Source organism: Salvelinus sp. IW2-2015, unplaced genomic scaffold, assembly GCF_002910315.2.
Source record: "Salvelinus sp. IW2-2015 unplaced genomic scaffold, ASM291031v2 Un_scaffold963, whole genome shotgun sequence".
Classification (NCBI taxonomy): Eukaryota; Metazoa; Chordata; class Actinopteri; order Salmoniformes; family Salmonidae; genus Salvelinus; species Salvelinus sp. IW2-2015.
Window position 1 is genome coordinate 100,473 of NW_019942666.1, and position 13,298 is coordinate 113,770.

Sequence of the window (13,298 nt, forward strand, 5' to 3'; positions counted from 1 at the left end):
ATACCTCTCTATTGACATCACATACATTATCAAGCATTTCACACGTTATCCAGATACTGACTGTTCACACTTAGTGGTCTATAGCAGCTTCCCACCAGAATGGGCTTTAGGTGAGGCAGATGAACCTGTAGCCATATTACTTCAACAGTATTTAACATGAGATCCTCTCTAATCTTTACAAGAATGTGGTTCTGAATATAAACAGCCACACCTCCACCTTTGGCATTCCTGTCTTTTCTGTAGATGGTATAACCATGTATTGCTACCACTGTATCATCAAATATATTATCTAAGTGAGTTTCAGAGATTGTCAGAATATGAATGTAATCTGTTACTAGCAAATAATTTATTTCATGAACCTTGTTTCTTAAAGTACAMATGTTAACGTGGGCTATTTTTAACACTTCTGAGATGCTTGATTGTTTTTCTTGCTTTACTGGGAAGCTTGGCAGAGGTAGACATCCTCTGGTTATTTATATTAGCGCAGGCTGAGCTACACACAGTGGACTTCCTGCTAGGGGACACCACCCCAGTACTAACAGTATAACACTGGTTCATAGGCATGTAATTACATTCAATAGCTGTAGAATGAGCAGAGGCATTCAGGGCAGTAAGAGGGACATAAATGAGGTTACTTACATTGTGTCTTCCAACGCCCCTGGAACATTATGACAACTCAGTGACACAATGGGAGGGATTAAATCAGCTGGGCTTGGGTCAAGGAAGCCAAATGATTTGGGTGGATACCATCTTCCTTATAATTCGAGCTTTGTTTCCAGAAGTTATCAAAAGTATCAATAAGTGTTACACCCACAGAGCTGCAATAGTCTCGTAGCCAGTTATGGAAGACGAAAAGTCTGCTGAACTGTTCAATGCCACGATTTAGGGAGGGCAGAGGGCCAGATATTATGAGGCGTTTGTTGGTGTCAAGTAGTGACCCAATCAGTTCTTTCAAATCCATCTTCAGCTGTTCTGAGCTGCCCTTCATAGTGTCCTTCGACCCCAAATTAACCATGGCAGTATCAGCCCCCGGTGACTGACTCACAGCCACGGGAAGCAACCTGGTGATATCCTGAACTTTTGCCCCAGGAAAACACAAAGTCTTTGCCCCAAGTACAGATATATGCCTCACCATCGAACTCCCTATCACAATAGCCAGAATGATTCAGCCTCTGCTGTGTCTCGAAGCTGATTGCAAGACCAGAGCCACATAGCTCACCTGAATAGAGGGCTGCTGAGATGCCGGCTGCATGCAGGCCACAACAGCCAAAGGGACAGAGCTCTGATCCAGAGAGCACAGCCCAGTGGAGGTGGGCCGTGGTGGTCCAGGCTGTGCTCAGCCAATTGATTGACTAGGACAGGGAGAGGTACATGTTTCAAACAGACCACCATAGTCCCTGTGCCCAAGAAAGCGAAGGTAACCTGACTAAATGATTACCGCCCCGTAGCACTCGCGTCGGTAGCCATGAAGTGCTTTGAAAGGCTGCTCATGGCTCACATCAACACRAWCATCCCAGAAACCCTAGACCCACTCCAATTRGCATYCRGCCCKAACAGATCCACAGATGACYCAATCTSAATCGCACTCCACACTGCCCTTTTCCACCTGGACAAAAGGAACACCTATGTGAGAATGCTGTTCATTGACTACAGCTCAGCGTTCAACACCGTAGTGTCCACAAAGCTCATCACTAAGCTAAGGACCCTGGGACTAAACACCTCCCTCTGTTACTGGATCCTGGACGTCCTGACGTGCCGCCCCAGGTGGTAAGGGTAGGCAACAACACAACACAAAAATGTACAAAGAATTAGTCACCCAAGTCATAGACTGTTCTCTCTTCTACCGCACCGCAAGCGTACGGAGCGCCAAGTCTAGGTCCAAAAGGCTCCTTAACAGCTTCTCCCCATGCCATAAGACTACTGAACAATTAATCAAATGGCCACCTGGACTATTTACATTGACCCCCCCCCCCCCCCTTTGTTTTTACACTGCTGCTACTCACTGTTTATTACTATGCATAGTCACTTTACCCATACCTACATGTCAAATTACCTCAACTAACCTGTACCCCGCACATTGACTTGGTACCGGTACCCCCTGTATATAGCCTCGTTATTGTTATGTAATTTCTTGTGTTACTTTTTATTTTAAAAAATTCTTTAGTTTATTTAGTAAATATTTTCATTAACTCTATTTCTTGAACTGCATTGTTGGTTAAGCTTGTAAGTAAACATTTCACGGTAAGGTCTCACCTGTTGTATTTGGTGCATGTGACAAAAAACATTTGATTTGACATCCACAGCCATAGAGGGAACACCCAAGTTCCCGGCAGAAGACAGCTGGGACAGGTGCTGAAAGCGATTTGAAAGTGTTAAGTCTGGACGCGGGGAAAGAAGGCAGGTGGCGCCGAGAACGATTATTCTCCTTCTTTCTGGTTCCAACATGCATCCATTAACGCTCACCTGGAGTCCAACAATGAGCAGCCATTTTCTGGTTCAACCWYGTAGAGGGGTGCAGTGGCGGAAATMGATCATAGTCCAGGAAYGTCCCATTATYATCTTCTTGGATGTTTTGATAGGAAGCATTTAAAGATGCCAATAGTCTCATGGAATCCTTATTCAGTTCAAGGCACTTGGTCAGATTTYMTTYTTTCTTAATGAAGAGTAATATTCCMTTCTTTAGCTGCATCAAGTTTAATATTTTTTTTTTAAATTAAGGTATCCATCAGAGCTTTCCCCATGACAACTACAAACATGTCACAGATGAATCACTTAATAGCACGSAAGTRCCCAGCAGATTCAAAGGAGTTCACTGCTGAACGCCTACATTTCCCGGCACCGCCAGGGACTTAGATGCTCCCTCCATGGCCGAGGATGCCCCTACCAGTGCCTCGCACAACTGTGTTGTTGTCMGTCTCTCGTTGAATGTGGAGAGCGAGAGAGAAGCGCATGGGTCGGTTGTCAGTGGCAGGTCYCCGGCTGTTCCTTGCTACGCACTGGCCCGGCTGCGTGTTAGCGTTTGGTGGAGCCTCTCAGAGCTGTGTCGGGCGTGTCCCCACTGTCTGTAGTCATGGCGGATACAAAACATACAGTTACAGCATGTACTGGCCAACAATTGGAGTCACACGCTGGAAATAAGGACTTTCCTTTGGTAGTTCTATAGAGAGCGTTGTATATCCAGGTACCATATACATGGGTGAACCCTTCACGGCAGACTGTAACCATTTAACTCRGTTTTGTTTGTAGCTACAGTGGCTTGCGAAAGTATTCACCCCCTTGGCATTTTTCSTATTTTGTTGCCTTACAACCTGGAATTAAAATACATTTTTGGGGGGGGTTGTATCATTTGATTTACACAACATGCCTCTTTGAAGAACCACTTTGAAGATGCAAAATATTTTTTATTGTGAAACAAACAAAAAATAAGACAAAAAAACTGAAAACTTGAGCYTGCATAACTATTCATCCCCACAAAGTCAATACTTTTTAGAGCCACCTTTTGCAGCAATTACAGCTGCAAGTCTCTTGGGATATGTCTCTATAAGCTTGGCACATCTAGACACTGGGATTTCTTCCCATTCTTCAAGGCAAAACTGCTCCAGCTCCTTCAAGTTGGATGGGTTCCTGCTGGTGTACAGTAATCTTTAAGTCATAGCACAGATTCTSAATTGGATTGAGGTCTGGGCTTTGACTGGGCCATTCCAAGACATTTAAATGTTTCCCCTTATGCCACTCYAGTGTTGCTTTAGCAGAATGCTTAGGGTCATTGTCCTGCTGGAAGGTGAACCTCCACCCCAGTCTCAAATCTCTGGAAGATTGAAACTGTATTTTCCCTGTTTTCCCTGTATTTAGCAGAATCCATCATTCCTTCAGTTCTGACTAGTTTCCCAGTCCCTGACTAGTTTCCCAGTCCCTGTGTTTGCTTATTTCTTTCTTTAAGCAATGGCCACTCTTCCGTGAAGCCCAGCTCTGTGGAGTGTACAGCTTAAAGTGGTCCTATGAACAGACACTCCAATCTCTGCTGTGGAGCTTTGCAGCTCCTTCAGGGTTATCTATGTTGCCTCTCTGATTAATGCCCTCCTTGCATGGTCCATGAGTTTTAGTGGGCGGCCCTCCCTTGGCATGTTTGTTGTGGTGACATATATATATATTTTTTAATGATGGATTTAATGGTGCTCCGTGGGATGTTCAAAGTTTTGGATATTTTTTTATGACCCAACCCTGATCTGTACTTCTCCACAACTTTGTCCCTGACCTGTTTGGAGAGCTCKTTGGTCTTCATGGTGCCGCTTGCTTGGTGGTGCCCCTTGCTTAGTGGTGTTGCAGACTCTGGGGCCTTTCAGAACAGGTGTATATATACTGAGATCATGTGACACTTAGATTGCACACAGGTGGACTTTATTTAATTAATTATGTAACTTCTGAAGGTAATTGGTTGCACCAGATCTTATTTTGGGGCTTTATGGCAAAGGGGGTGAATACATATGCATGCACCTCTTTTCATTTTTAAAATTTTATTTTATTTTCTGAAACAAGTCATTCATTTCATTTCACTTCACCAATTTGGACTATTCTGTGTATGTCCATTACATGAAATCCAAATAAAAAATCATTTAAATTACAGGTTGTAATACAGCAAAATAGGAAAAACGCCAAGGGTGGTGAATACTTTTGCAAGGCACTGTACATCTTGTTTGGCCAACATTGTGTCAAGTCACTCCGGTTCACACTGAGCCTGTTATGTGCAGAATGTAGCCCATCCCTTTTTCCAACTGATCTGTCGATACCGCCTGCTGGATTCAGGGCATCAATGTTGTTGAGAAAAGTAGCACAACTTTTGTAGTTCCCGATGGCTAACGTTATGTATTTTTAAAACGGCACAGTAGAAAGGCCCCAGGTCAATGTGGAGGTGTTTTGATGGAGATGCTTGGATGCATACAGTATATTGATGACTGTRCRGAAGTCAGTTTGGAGGTGCTTGATTATGAGACTTAGCTGCCTATGAGAAGAGGTGTGGACGTTATGGACTCCTCTGACTCTACCTTGTCCCTTTATATCCTCCCATCTTCCTCAATCCTCCTTCTTCTTCTCTCCATCTGAGGCTGCTATATTCTATCAGTCCCATTATTCAATTTCAGTGTATGGCTTAATTGTTCAATGCGGGGAAATGTGTTTGGTAATTTGTGCTGACATACAACATCATATGTGATATAGTCTCCTTGTTTATTTGGCTTGATTTAATGTTGTGCATGTGGTTGTGTGTCTGTCATTGTTGTGTGTGTCAATGTTCGTTGTTGTGTCCTGTGCCTCTGTGTGTCTGTGTGTGTGTTTGCATGTCAGTGTGTATCTCAGATCTCTCCTGGCATGCGTCCTGTGCTCCCGCTGTCCAGACCCCCCCTGGACCTCTTCTGAGCTGGAGTACCCTCCTCCCTACCCCACCGCCGGCCCTTGCCCCTTCATCACCCCCCTCCACGGGGCTGAGGAGAGGCCCCAGGCCACCCTACCCCTCCCTAGCCCCCTGGTCACTTGGAGAGGGTCCACGATGGGTATGCGGGATGGGGTCAGTGTGGCGGGGCTCTCCTGCAGCACCCCGACCCCTTTAGAGGGGATGGACATGCACCAGCTCCTCCGAACCCCTAGAAAGCGCCACAGAGCACCGAGTTTCATCAGTCCCTGCTGTATGTTGGCCTGTCTGAGCAGAAGAAGCCTGAACAGCTAAGGCTTTTGGCTGAGACTGAGAGACTAATTTATATTACAAAAGAGACACATATATATATATATATGTTTGATACCTTCCATTGATTCCATTCCAGCCATTACAATGAGCCCATCCTCTTATAGCACCTCCCACCAGCCTCCACTGATATATAATACATTGTAATGTGTTTTAATTATATTTCAGTGTTATCGACCATTACAAAAGACCGGCAATGATGGACATTGGACACAGAAGGCATATTGCTGAATTGTGTGGGATTTTGGAAGCGTATTTGGAAATTTTTGATAATTTGAGATCATTGAGATCATTTTTTAGTTTTGAGATCTTTTGGAGTCTGTTCAGGCTTTCTTGTGTCATCAATATTATTGATGATGATATCATCAATATCATATAAACTCATTACAATCACTCACCAATCATTGTATGCCTCATATCATACTGTATAAAATCCTTATCAATTATTGAAGTTTATTAGAATGCTGTGTTTTCACCCACTAAAGTGAAGGTAACCCCTTATGTTATAAGTTCCTCTACTCATTTCATATCTCAAGACTGTGACTCCAGATTTAACTTTTACTCTCCTCTCTCTCCCTCTAGTCGGCAGGTTCGTGCGGCGCCAGGCCGGACCATGCTGAAGAGCACAAGRGTGAGCGGTGAGATCTACGCGTCAGAGCGTACCGACGGCAGCCAATCGGATACGGCGCTGGGCACYGTGGGCATGGGTGGCAAGAAGAGACGCTCCAGCCTCAGTGCCAGGGTGGTCTCCATCGTCTCCAACAGACGTAGTCGCAGCACGTCGCAGATCGTCGGCCCGGGTGAGTTCAAAGGTCAAAACTGACCCTCACCCAAATGAAGGAGATGCTCGGGATGGTTGTGATTTGAAAATATGGCTCTGGTATTTTGATTTGATTCACGGTTTACATTGAAAGACGGTGGTAGACAGACATTTAACAATTGGACATTACAGACAGTGAAAATGAGACATTACGGACTATCAGCAAGTGGCCATGACATGATAGCTCCCAGATGTTTTTAGTTTTAAGAGTGACCTGAAGCTACCTTACAGCACTTTCATCTGAATAAGACAGTAAAAAAAACAGAGAAGCACATCACTCTTGACCCTTTGTTTACGTGACTGCGCACCAAAATGTCCTGATGCTGGAATTCTAATCTTACGAATACAACACACAAAAAGCATGTTATAAAGAGTTTCAAAACAACATGTTTCTACTCTAGATGACACCCGCTGCGGCCAAGCTTTCAGTCAGAGAGAGAGACTTTAAGGAATCTTTCTCAGCCTGGCTGGACTCACTGTAGGGTGGGGAGAGAGAGGAAGCAGAGACAGAGAGAGTTAGTTGAAAGACTCCAACTGCACTCTCTTCCTCTTGTTCTGCACTCCTCTTTGTAGCTGACATAAAAAGCCATTATAAAGGAAACTAGGGCCGAGGGGGTCTCTCCGTGCCTCTCTCCTCTCTCCCCATTGTTATACAGTATAGCAGTGCGATTGGTGTTCTGTGTGATAGTTGCCCTCTGCTGACAAAATCTAGAATTCATGTTGGGTTGAGAGAGAAGGTAAGGAAGACTTGTTTTTACATTTTTCAAGCTTGAATGCTTTCATGTTGTTTTATGGTTGATACTGGTGATTCTTGCTGTACTACAATTCATTTAAGGTTTGCGTTCTTTGTCATGAATCTTGTTCTAGAGGCAGCTCTGCAGAGTGGTCACTAGCTTGCATAGCCATAAAGCCATAAAATTAGATTTTAAGCCTAAATCTAACCTTAACCCAAACCACACTGCTAACCTTAAATTAAGACCAAAAAACACACAAAAAAATCATGAATTTTTACAATATAAGCCAATTTTTACTTTACAGCTGGCCCATCTAGAGGAAACCGCTCAGTTCTGCCTCCAAGGAAAGATTCATAACAAAAAACATCAACCTGCCTATTATCATCATGTACTACTGTATCGTTCTTTAGGATTGACTGTACGGTACGCCATTGTCTGTATTGGGACAGAAGGATCTTGTTGGTTGCGTTGACGTGACGAGGGATGGAACCTTGAAATAACAAAACATGTTGTTCTTTCTCTCTAAACATCTCTCCAACCCATTGTTCAGCTGTGACTTGTGAAAACGCAATGACAGAAAAGGATACTTTGACTTCCCGGTTCTTTCAATGTCTCTTTTGTGTCCTTTGTCCTCTGAGATGTAACATGGGTGGCCGTTCCCCAGCTCTGTGTCCTATCATTACGATGAGGCAGCTAGGACTACATGGCACCACACCTGGTCTTCCTCAAGAGGACCACCAAATAAAGCCTTCTGGCCTAAATGTGTTCATCCTCGAGAGTTGTGTTGTTTAGCGCTGACCCAGAAAAACTAAGGCCTGGAAGATAGGACTTCAGGTCTCAGGAAGACAGTAGATMAGCCGTGCTAACTTAGCCATTAGCCTTAGCTATCCTCTCCATTGTGTATATTTTGTCCTCTCCGGTACCAGAGGGGAAGGGGAAGAAGGAGAAAGGTGCATCCATCCAGAGGAGCACAGAGACGGGTATGGCTGTAGAGATGACCAGGAACATGAGTCGACAGTCCAGTAAAGAGTCCACCAACGGCACCATGAACAGCTGCAACTCAGAGGGAAAGTCAGTATCTCCAAAATACAGGCTCTCTCTCTATATATATTTCTCTCTCTCTCGCTATCTCTCTCTGTATACTGTATGTCGCTCTCCTTTTCCTCCCTCTACCCCTCTCTCTTAGTCACTTTCTTCCTCTTTCTGTTTATGGGGGCAAACGTTTTTTCCTATGTTACATGAATTGACATTCACTGTAAAGTAAACAACCCAGTATTTCAGCATTATTGCAGTAAATTCGATAGATGATTTCACCTAGGACCCCTAGGTTATATACGGTAATTAGTTGTATATTGACTGTGTTCTTCTTCTGTTCTAGTCTGCTTTTCGGTGGGGTGCGTCTGGGACAGCCAGGCAACCAGTTCAGTGACTTCCTAGATGGCTTGGGTCCTGCTCAGCTGGTGGGCAGACAAACACTGGCCACACCTGCCATAGGTGAGTAAATATCCCCCTATAATACTCTGTCTATTCATCATGTTGTTGCCCTATCATAGTTCCTCTGTGATTCTTCCCCAATTGATAACTTATTGTTCAGCTATTTCTATATGCTTCCCTTCTCCCACAAATAAGTTTCATTGATTCACATAGCTTCCTTTCTTCCGTCTCCATAACTCAATAACTCAATATCCTTCCAACTTCCCTCTTGAGAAACTCAATAGCCCACTTTTCTTACTACTTCCTGTGTCATGACCTTAGGTGTGTTCGAGCAGTAAGCCTAACAATGCCGACTGTAGTCGGGGGAGGTGCATCTGCGACAGCCAAAAGTCAGACACTGTAGTGGTTTTCCAACAGCAAGGCTCAGATCAACATAGCAGTGTCAACATAGCTGCTGTTGTTTATAAAAACAAACTCTTTATGTCGAAATTAACTTTTCTATACCCCTTTATCACACACTCCCAAACTGAAAACAAAACATGTGTACAATGAATTGGTTAGAGAGAGGTCTCAAATATCACTTTCATTTGTAGCTTTAGAATCGGGGTAAATGTGGTTCCTGTTTTAGGCATGTCTTTGGCCATGTTCAACAAACAAAAACACCCTAATGATTGGTTGACAAATAGTGCCTCCAACACTGCAGGTGATGACTGCATGGTGCAGTTGGTGAGAAGCAACTGCAGTGACTTGAAGGCGTCTTCATCAAAAACTGCATGACCTTTGATCACATGATTTTTGGGAATGTTTATACCCATAATGCAAAACACGACGGTGACCATCACGCGATCTGCTCGAACATCCCTCTTATCTCCTACCTGTTCTGATTGGTTCAATCCAGTTCCTGTTTAGTCAACCAGAGACAAAACAGAAGGCGAGACATCAGCTGCTATCYCATTGGTGCATATAGGAAGCCGGAACTATGAAAAAATCATCTATAGTGAACGGCCTGAGTCGGACATCTTCATTTATCCACCATCTTTGGTCAACTCGTTCTACTTCTTCTTCCTCCCAGGTGATATTCAGATCGGGATGATGGACAAGAAGGGCCAGCTGGAGGTGGAGGTGATCAGAGCTCGGGGCCTTGTACAAAAGCCTGGATCCAAATCCCTCCCTGGTGAGACACTGGTGGTAGCGCCCAAGTCCATTGAAAGTGCTTTTTAATCCAGGAGTAGTCTTATCTGGGTCCATGTAATCGCCCACCTAGAGAAAACAATTCAATCGGACCATGTTTAGAACCACAATTGAGTATCCTTATCCTTATCCTTATCTGCCTCTTGTTTCTTTCTTTCTTTCTTTCTTTCGTCAGCTCCATACGTCAAGGTCTATCTGTTGAATAATGGAGCGTATGTAGCCAAAAAGAAAACCAAGATTGCACGGAAAACGCTCGACCCGCTGTACCAGCAAGCGCTGCAATTCGAGGAYAGCCCACAGGGGAAAGTCTTACAGGTGAGGGTCAAAGCGTGCCTTGTTTCATAAAGAAAGTTCAATCACATTTGAATGAAATAATTAAATAAATGCATCCCTGAATAATATTAAAACCATTTTTCTATTTTAATTTCTATTTAATTTAACCTTTATTTAACCATTTAAGCTGTAAAGGTTTTAATCAATACATTTTTGGGGGTCTTTTTTTCTCCTTCAGGTGATCGTCTGGGGAGACTACGGACGAATGGACCACAAAAGCTTCATGGGAGTTGCACAAATCCTATTGGAGGAACTAGACTTAACGAGCACAGTGATTGGCTGGTACAAGTTGTTCCCACCCTCCTCCTTAGTGGACCCCACACTAGCCTCCCTGACTCGACGTGCTTCCCAGTCGTCATTGGACAGCTCCTCGGGCCCACCYGGCACCCGATCCTAGTGGACCAATYGGACTACAGCTACCAATCTTAATGGACCAATGGGACTATGGCTAGCCTACCGCTTTGTGAAACGAATTAACGTCACTTTAGAGATTAACGGACAAAAATTATTCTAGAACAACAACAATCAAGAAACAGAGTCACAATGATTAAAAAAAAGCTTTGTTGAGATCTGACAATCACTCCTGGCATCGTTTAATTTGTTTGTTTGTTTTAGAGAGCGTAAGGTTTCAGTGTTCCATTCCAGTAACGAATTCGTCATCGTTTTTTCGCGGTTGTAATCTAAGAACTAGGGCTGTTGGTAATAAACAATGTTCGGTAGCTAGGTAAGGCTGTACTTGAGTCGAGCGGTAAGGAGACACTCGATTCATTGAAGAAACTAAGTAGAAATTTAAATGTGAAAGGAAGAAGGTTGGTAGTTTTTAGTCAAACCATCAATAAACAAAGAAATGTATGTTAGCGTCGGAATGTATGGACCCAAGACAGAGGTGTCATCCTCCTTGTTCCTCAGGGGGTGCCATAATGTCCTCTCCGCAGTGGCCCCCATCCGGCCCCCAAACAGACTGCCAGCACTTCGGCCCCCAGGTCAGAGTGCTTCTGGGTGGGGTCGGTCCGGGCAAGCAGGGGTCTCCTTCTGGTGCCTAGACTTTGTGGATTCACATTACTGGTCCTTCTCTGTCAAATATCATTTTTTGTTTTCAAGATGTTTACCATGGCTGGTCCAAGCCGCTCTCTCGTTTTTGTCTTTGGTACGTTTGACTCTCTTTTTCTCCGTTTGTTACTTATGGCACAAAAAATGTTTTTATGATGAGTATGAGGTTTACGATGCGTTGTCTGATGTATGCATGGAGAAGAATAAAAAGACACAAAGAAAAAATACGTCATAGAGAAAATTAACTAAAGTGTCTGCAATGAGATGCAGGGGACTGTTCAGTGACACATCTTAAGTTACGATTTTTACACTTGACGATGAGATTAGTGTGGGATTACAATCTTCTTTTCTTCATTCAGTCACCTACAAAAAGTCCAACCCAGTTGTCTTTGTATAGATGTATATTAGACCTCCAAGGAGGTTGACCATTAAATKTAATTATACATTTCACTTTGGACTATCACTAGGGTGTCAACAAGTCACTGTAAAAAAATACGTATCTTTGTCCACAATCACGAGAAATTTCATTTAGCTGTTTTCCTGGAATATCCTTCCCTTCATCCCAGCACATGTTTATGGGTTTTATCCGAAACTTCAGTTTACATTATTTTGAGATTCAAAAACGCAAGCACAATAAGCTTGATTTTTTTTGCAGCAAAAAGTTTAACTTTTTGGGGGGAAAAAAGTGAATGAAAAAAATATAAAAAATACTGCTTGCAAATGTAATTTTTTTGCTTCATTTAATTTCTTCTTTGTCTCGATTATTTGGAAAAACAAAAAACATCAGTTGCTCAAATTTCCCTTCTGCATCTTTGTGAATGTGAAAAGTAACCCATCAGATTGAACTTTCAGGACAGGAACACCAATGCTCATCCTTCGTCAGGCCCGCTGACTCCTGCCACACCAAAGGGGGCGTGGCCAGCATGACTCGGACCTGTTCCAAGCTGCATGCACATTTTGTAAAACAAAAACSATACTGGYYAAAAAAYAMWMWYKWSWYKWKMAMATYTGTGTTAGTTCCACATACCGTAGGCCCGCTTGTATGTTGCATGCACTTGTACAGTTTGCTCGTACTTAAATATAAAGAGAAACCGAAGCCATTCACATCACGCGAAGACATTCGAAATGATCAGCTGCAGTCAAGTCTAGTCCACATCCTTCATTCCGGTGCTGAATGTTTCGAAACCAACTGATAACCGAGATTATGTTGATGTCTTTTTTTAAAGCTATTGAACCCGTGCTGTACTGTTGTACTAAGCAGTCCTCACCGCCCATTCTTTCAAATCTACTGTTACTGTACACATAGTTTACCTCTATGGGGCTGAGACTACATGGTTAAATATGTATAAATCAGATCAACTTATATACAAAGTATAGTTATGTTGAACATAATGATGTAATAAGATATATGGATACATATATTACACCAATTATTTAGAGTATAATGTAACGAAAGTAATTTAGGTATATTGTAAATATTTTTTCAACCAACCAAATGGTTTAGTGATATTTACGAAAGGGGCCAAGTCAGATTACGGGGACATTGTCAAGTTCCTAAAGACTARGATTGGACTTAGAAAGTCACAAAGGGACACTACTTCACTACAAGGCTTCAGGGGATAGTCCGAAATCGCCACACTTGAGTGTACTAGGGTATCAGGCCATATTATCTGCAAAAGCTGTCATCACTACACCTCTCTCTCCATGCTTTGAAACCTACAACCTACGACCTATGACCCCAGCCATGTAAAACCCCATTTATAAAAACGTCAATTTTTTTTGTTTTATGTTTAGTGAGTTATTCTTTTTATTTTGTCAGTATTATTAGGAGAGAAAAAAAATGCTGATTGTTTACAATTTATGTGTTCCACTGAAACAACAACTATAAAAGAAAATMATCAGATTAAAAAGTATTCACTGCAGCATTTCTTGTTTGGTATAACAGGTGTGGCTCAAATGATGTGTATGTTTTATATTTTAAAAAAAGAGTTCATTTTTATTA

The 13,298-nt window shown here is 42.8% G+C and overlaps 1 protein-coding gene across 4 annotated transcripts in view; it reads left to right on the plus strand.

Annotated features, from left to right (window-relative positions):
- Positions 1–11,510, plus strand: part of LOC112069290 (regulating synaptic membrane exocytosis protein 1) — a 58,849-nt gene extending 47,339 nt beyond the window's left edge. For all 4 annotated transcript variants that reach the window (XM_070438498.1, XM_024136596.2, XM_024136597.2 and 1 more), the window contains 6 exons: positions 6,317–6,534; positions 8,215–8,359; positions 8,667–8,782; positions 9,795–9,896; positions 10,089–10,228; positions 10,425–11,510. In XM_070438498.1, the coding sequence (XP_070294599.1) occupies positions 6,317–6,534; positions 8,215–8,359; positions 8,667–8,782; positions 9,795–9,896; positions 10,089–10,228; positions 10,425–10,643 (940 nt within the window). In that variant the 3' untranslated portion in view covers positions 10,644–11,510. The remainder of the gene's footprint in view (positions 1–6,316; positions 6,535–8,214; positions 8,360–8,666; positions 8,783–9,794; positions 9,897–10,088; positions 10,229–10,424) is intronic.
- The last annotated feature ends 1,788 nt before the right edge of the window (positions 11,511–13,298 follow it).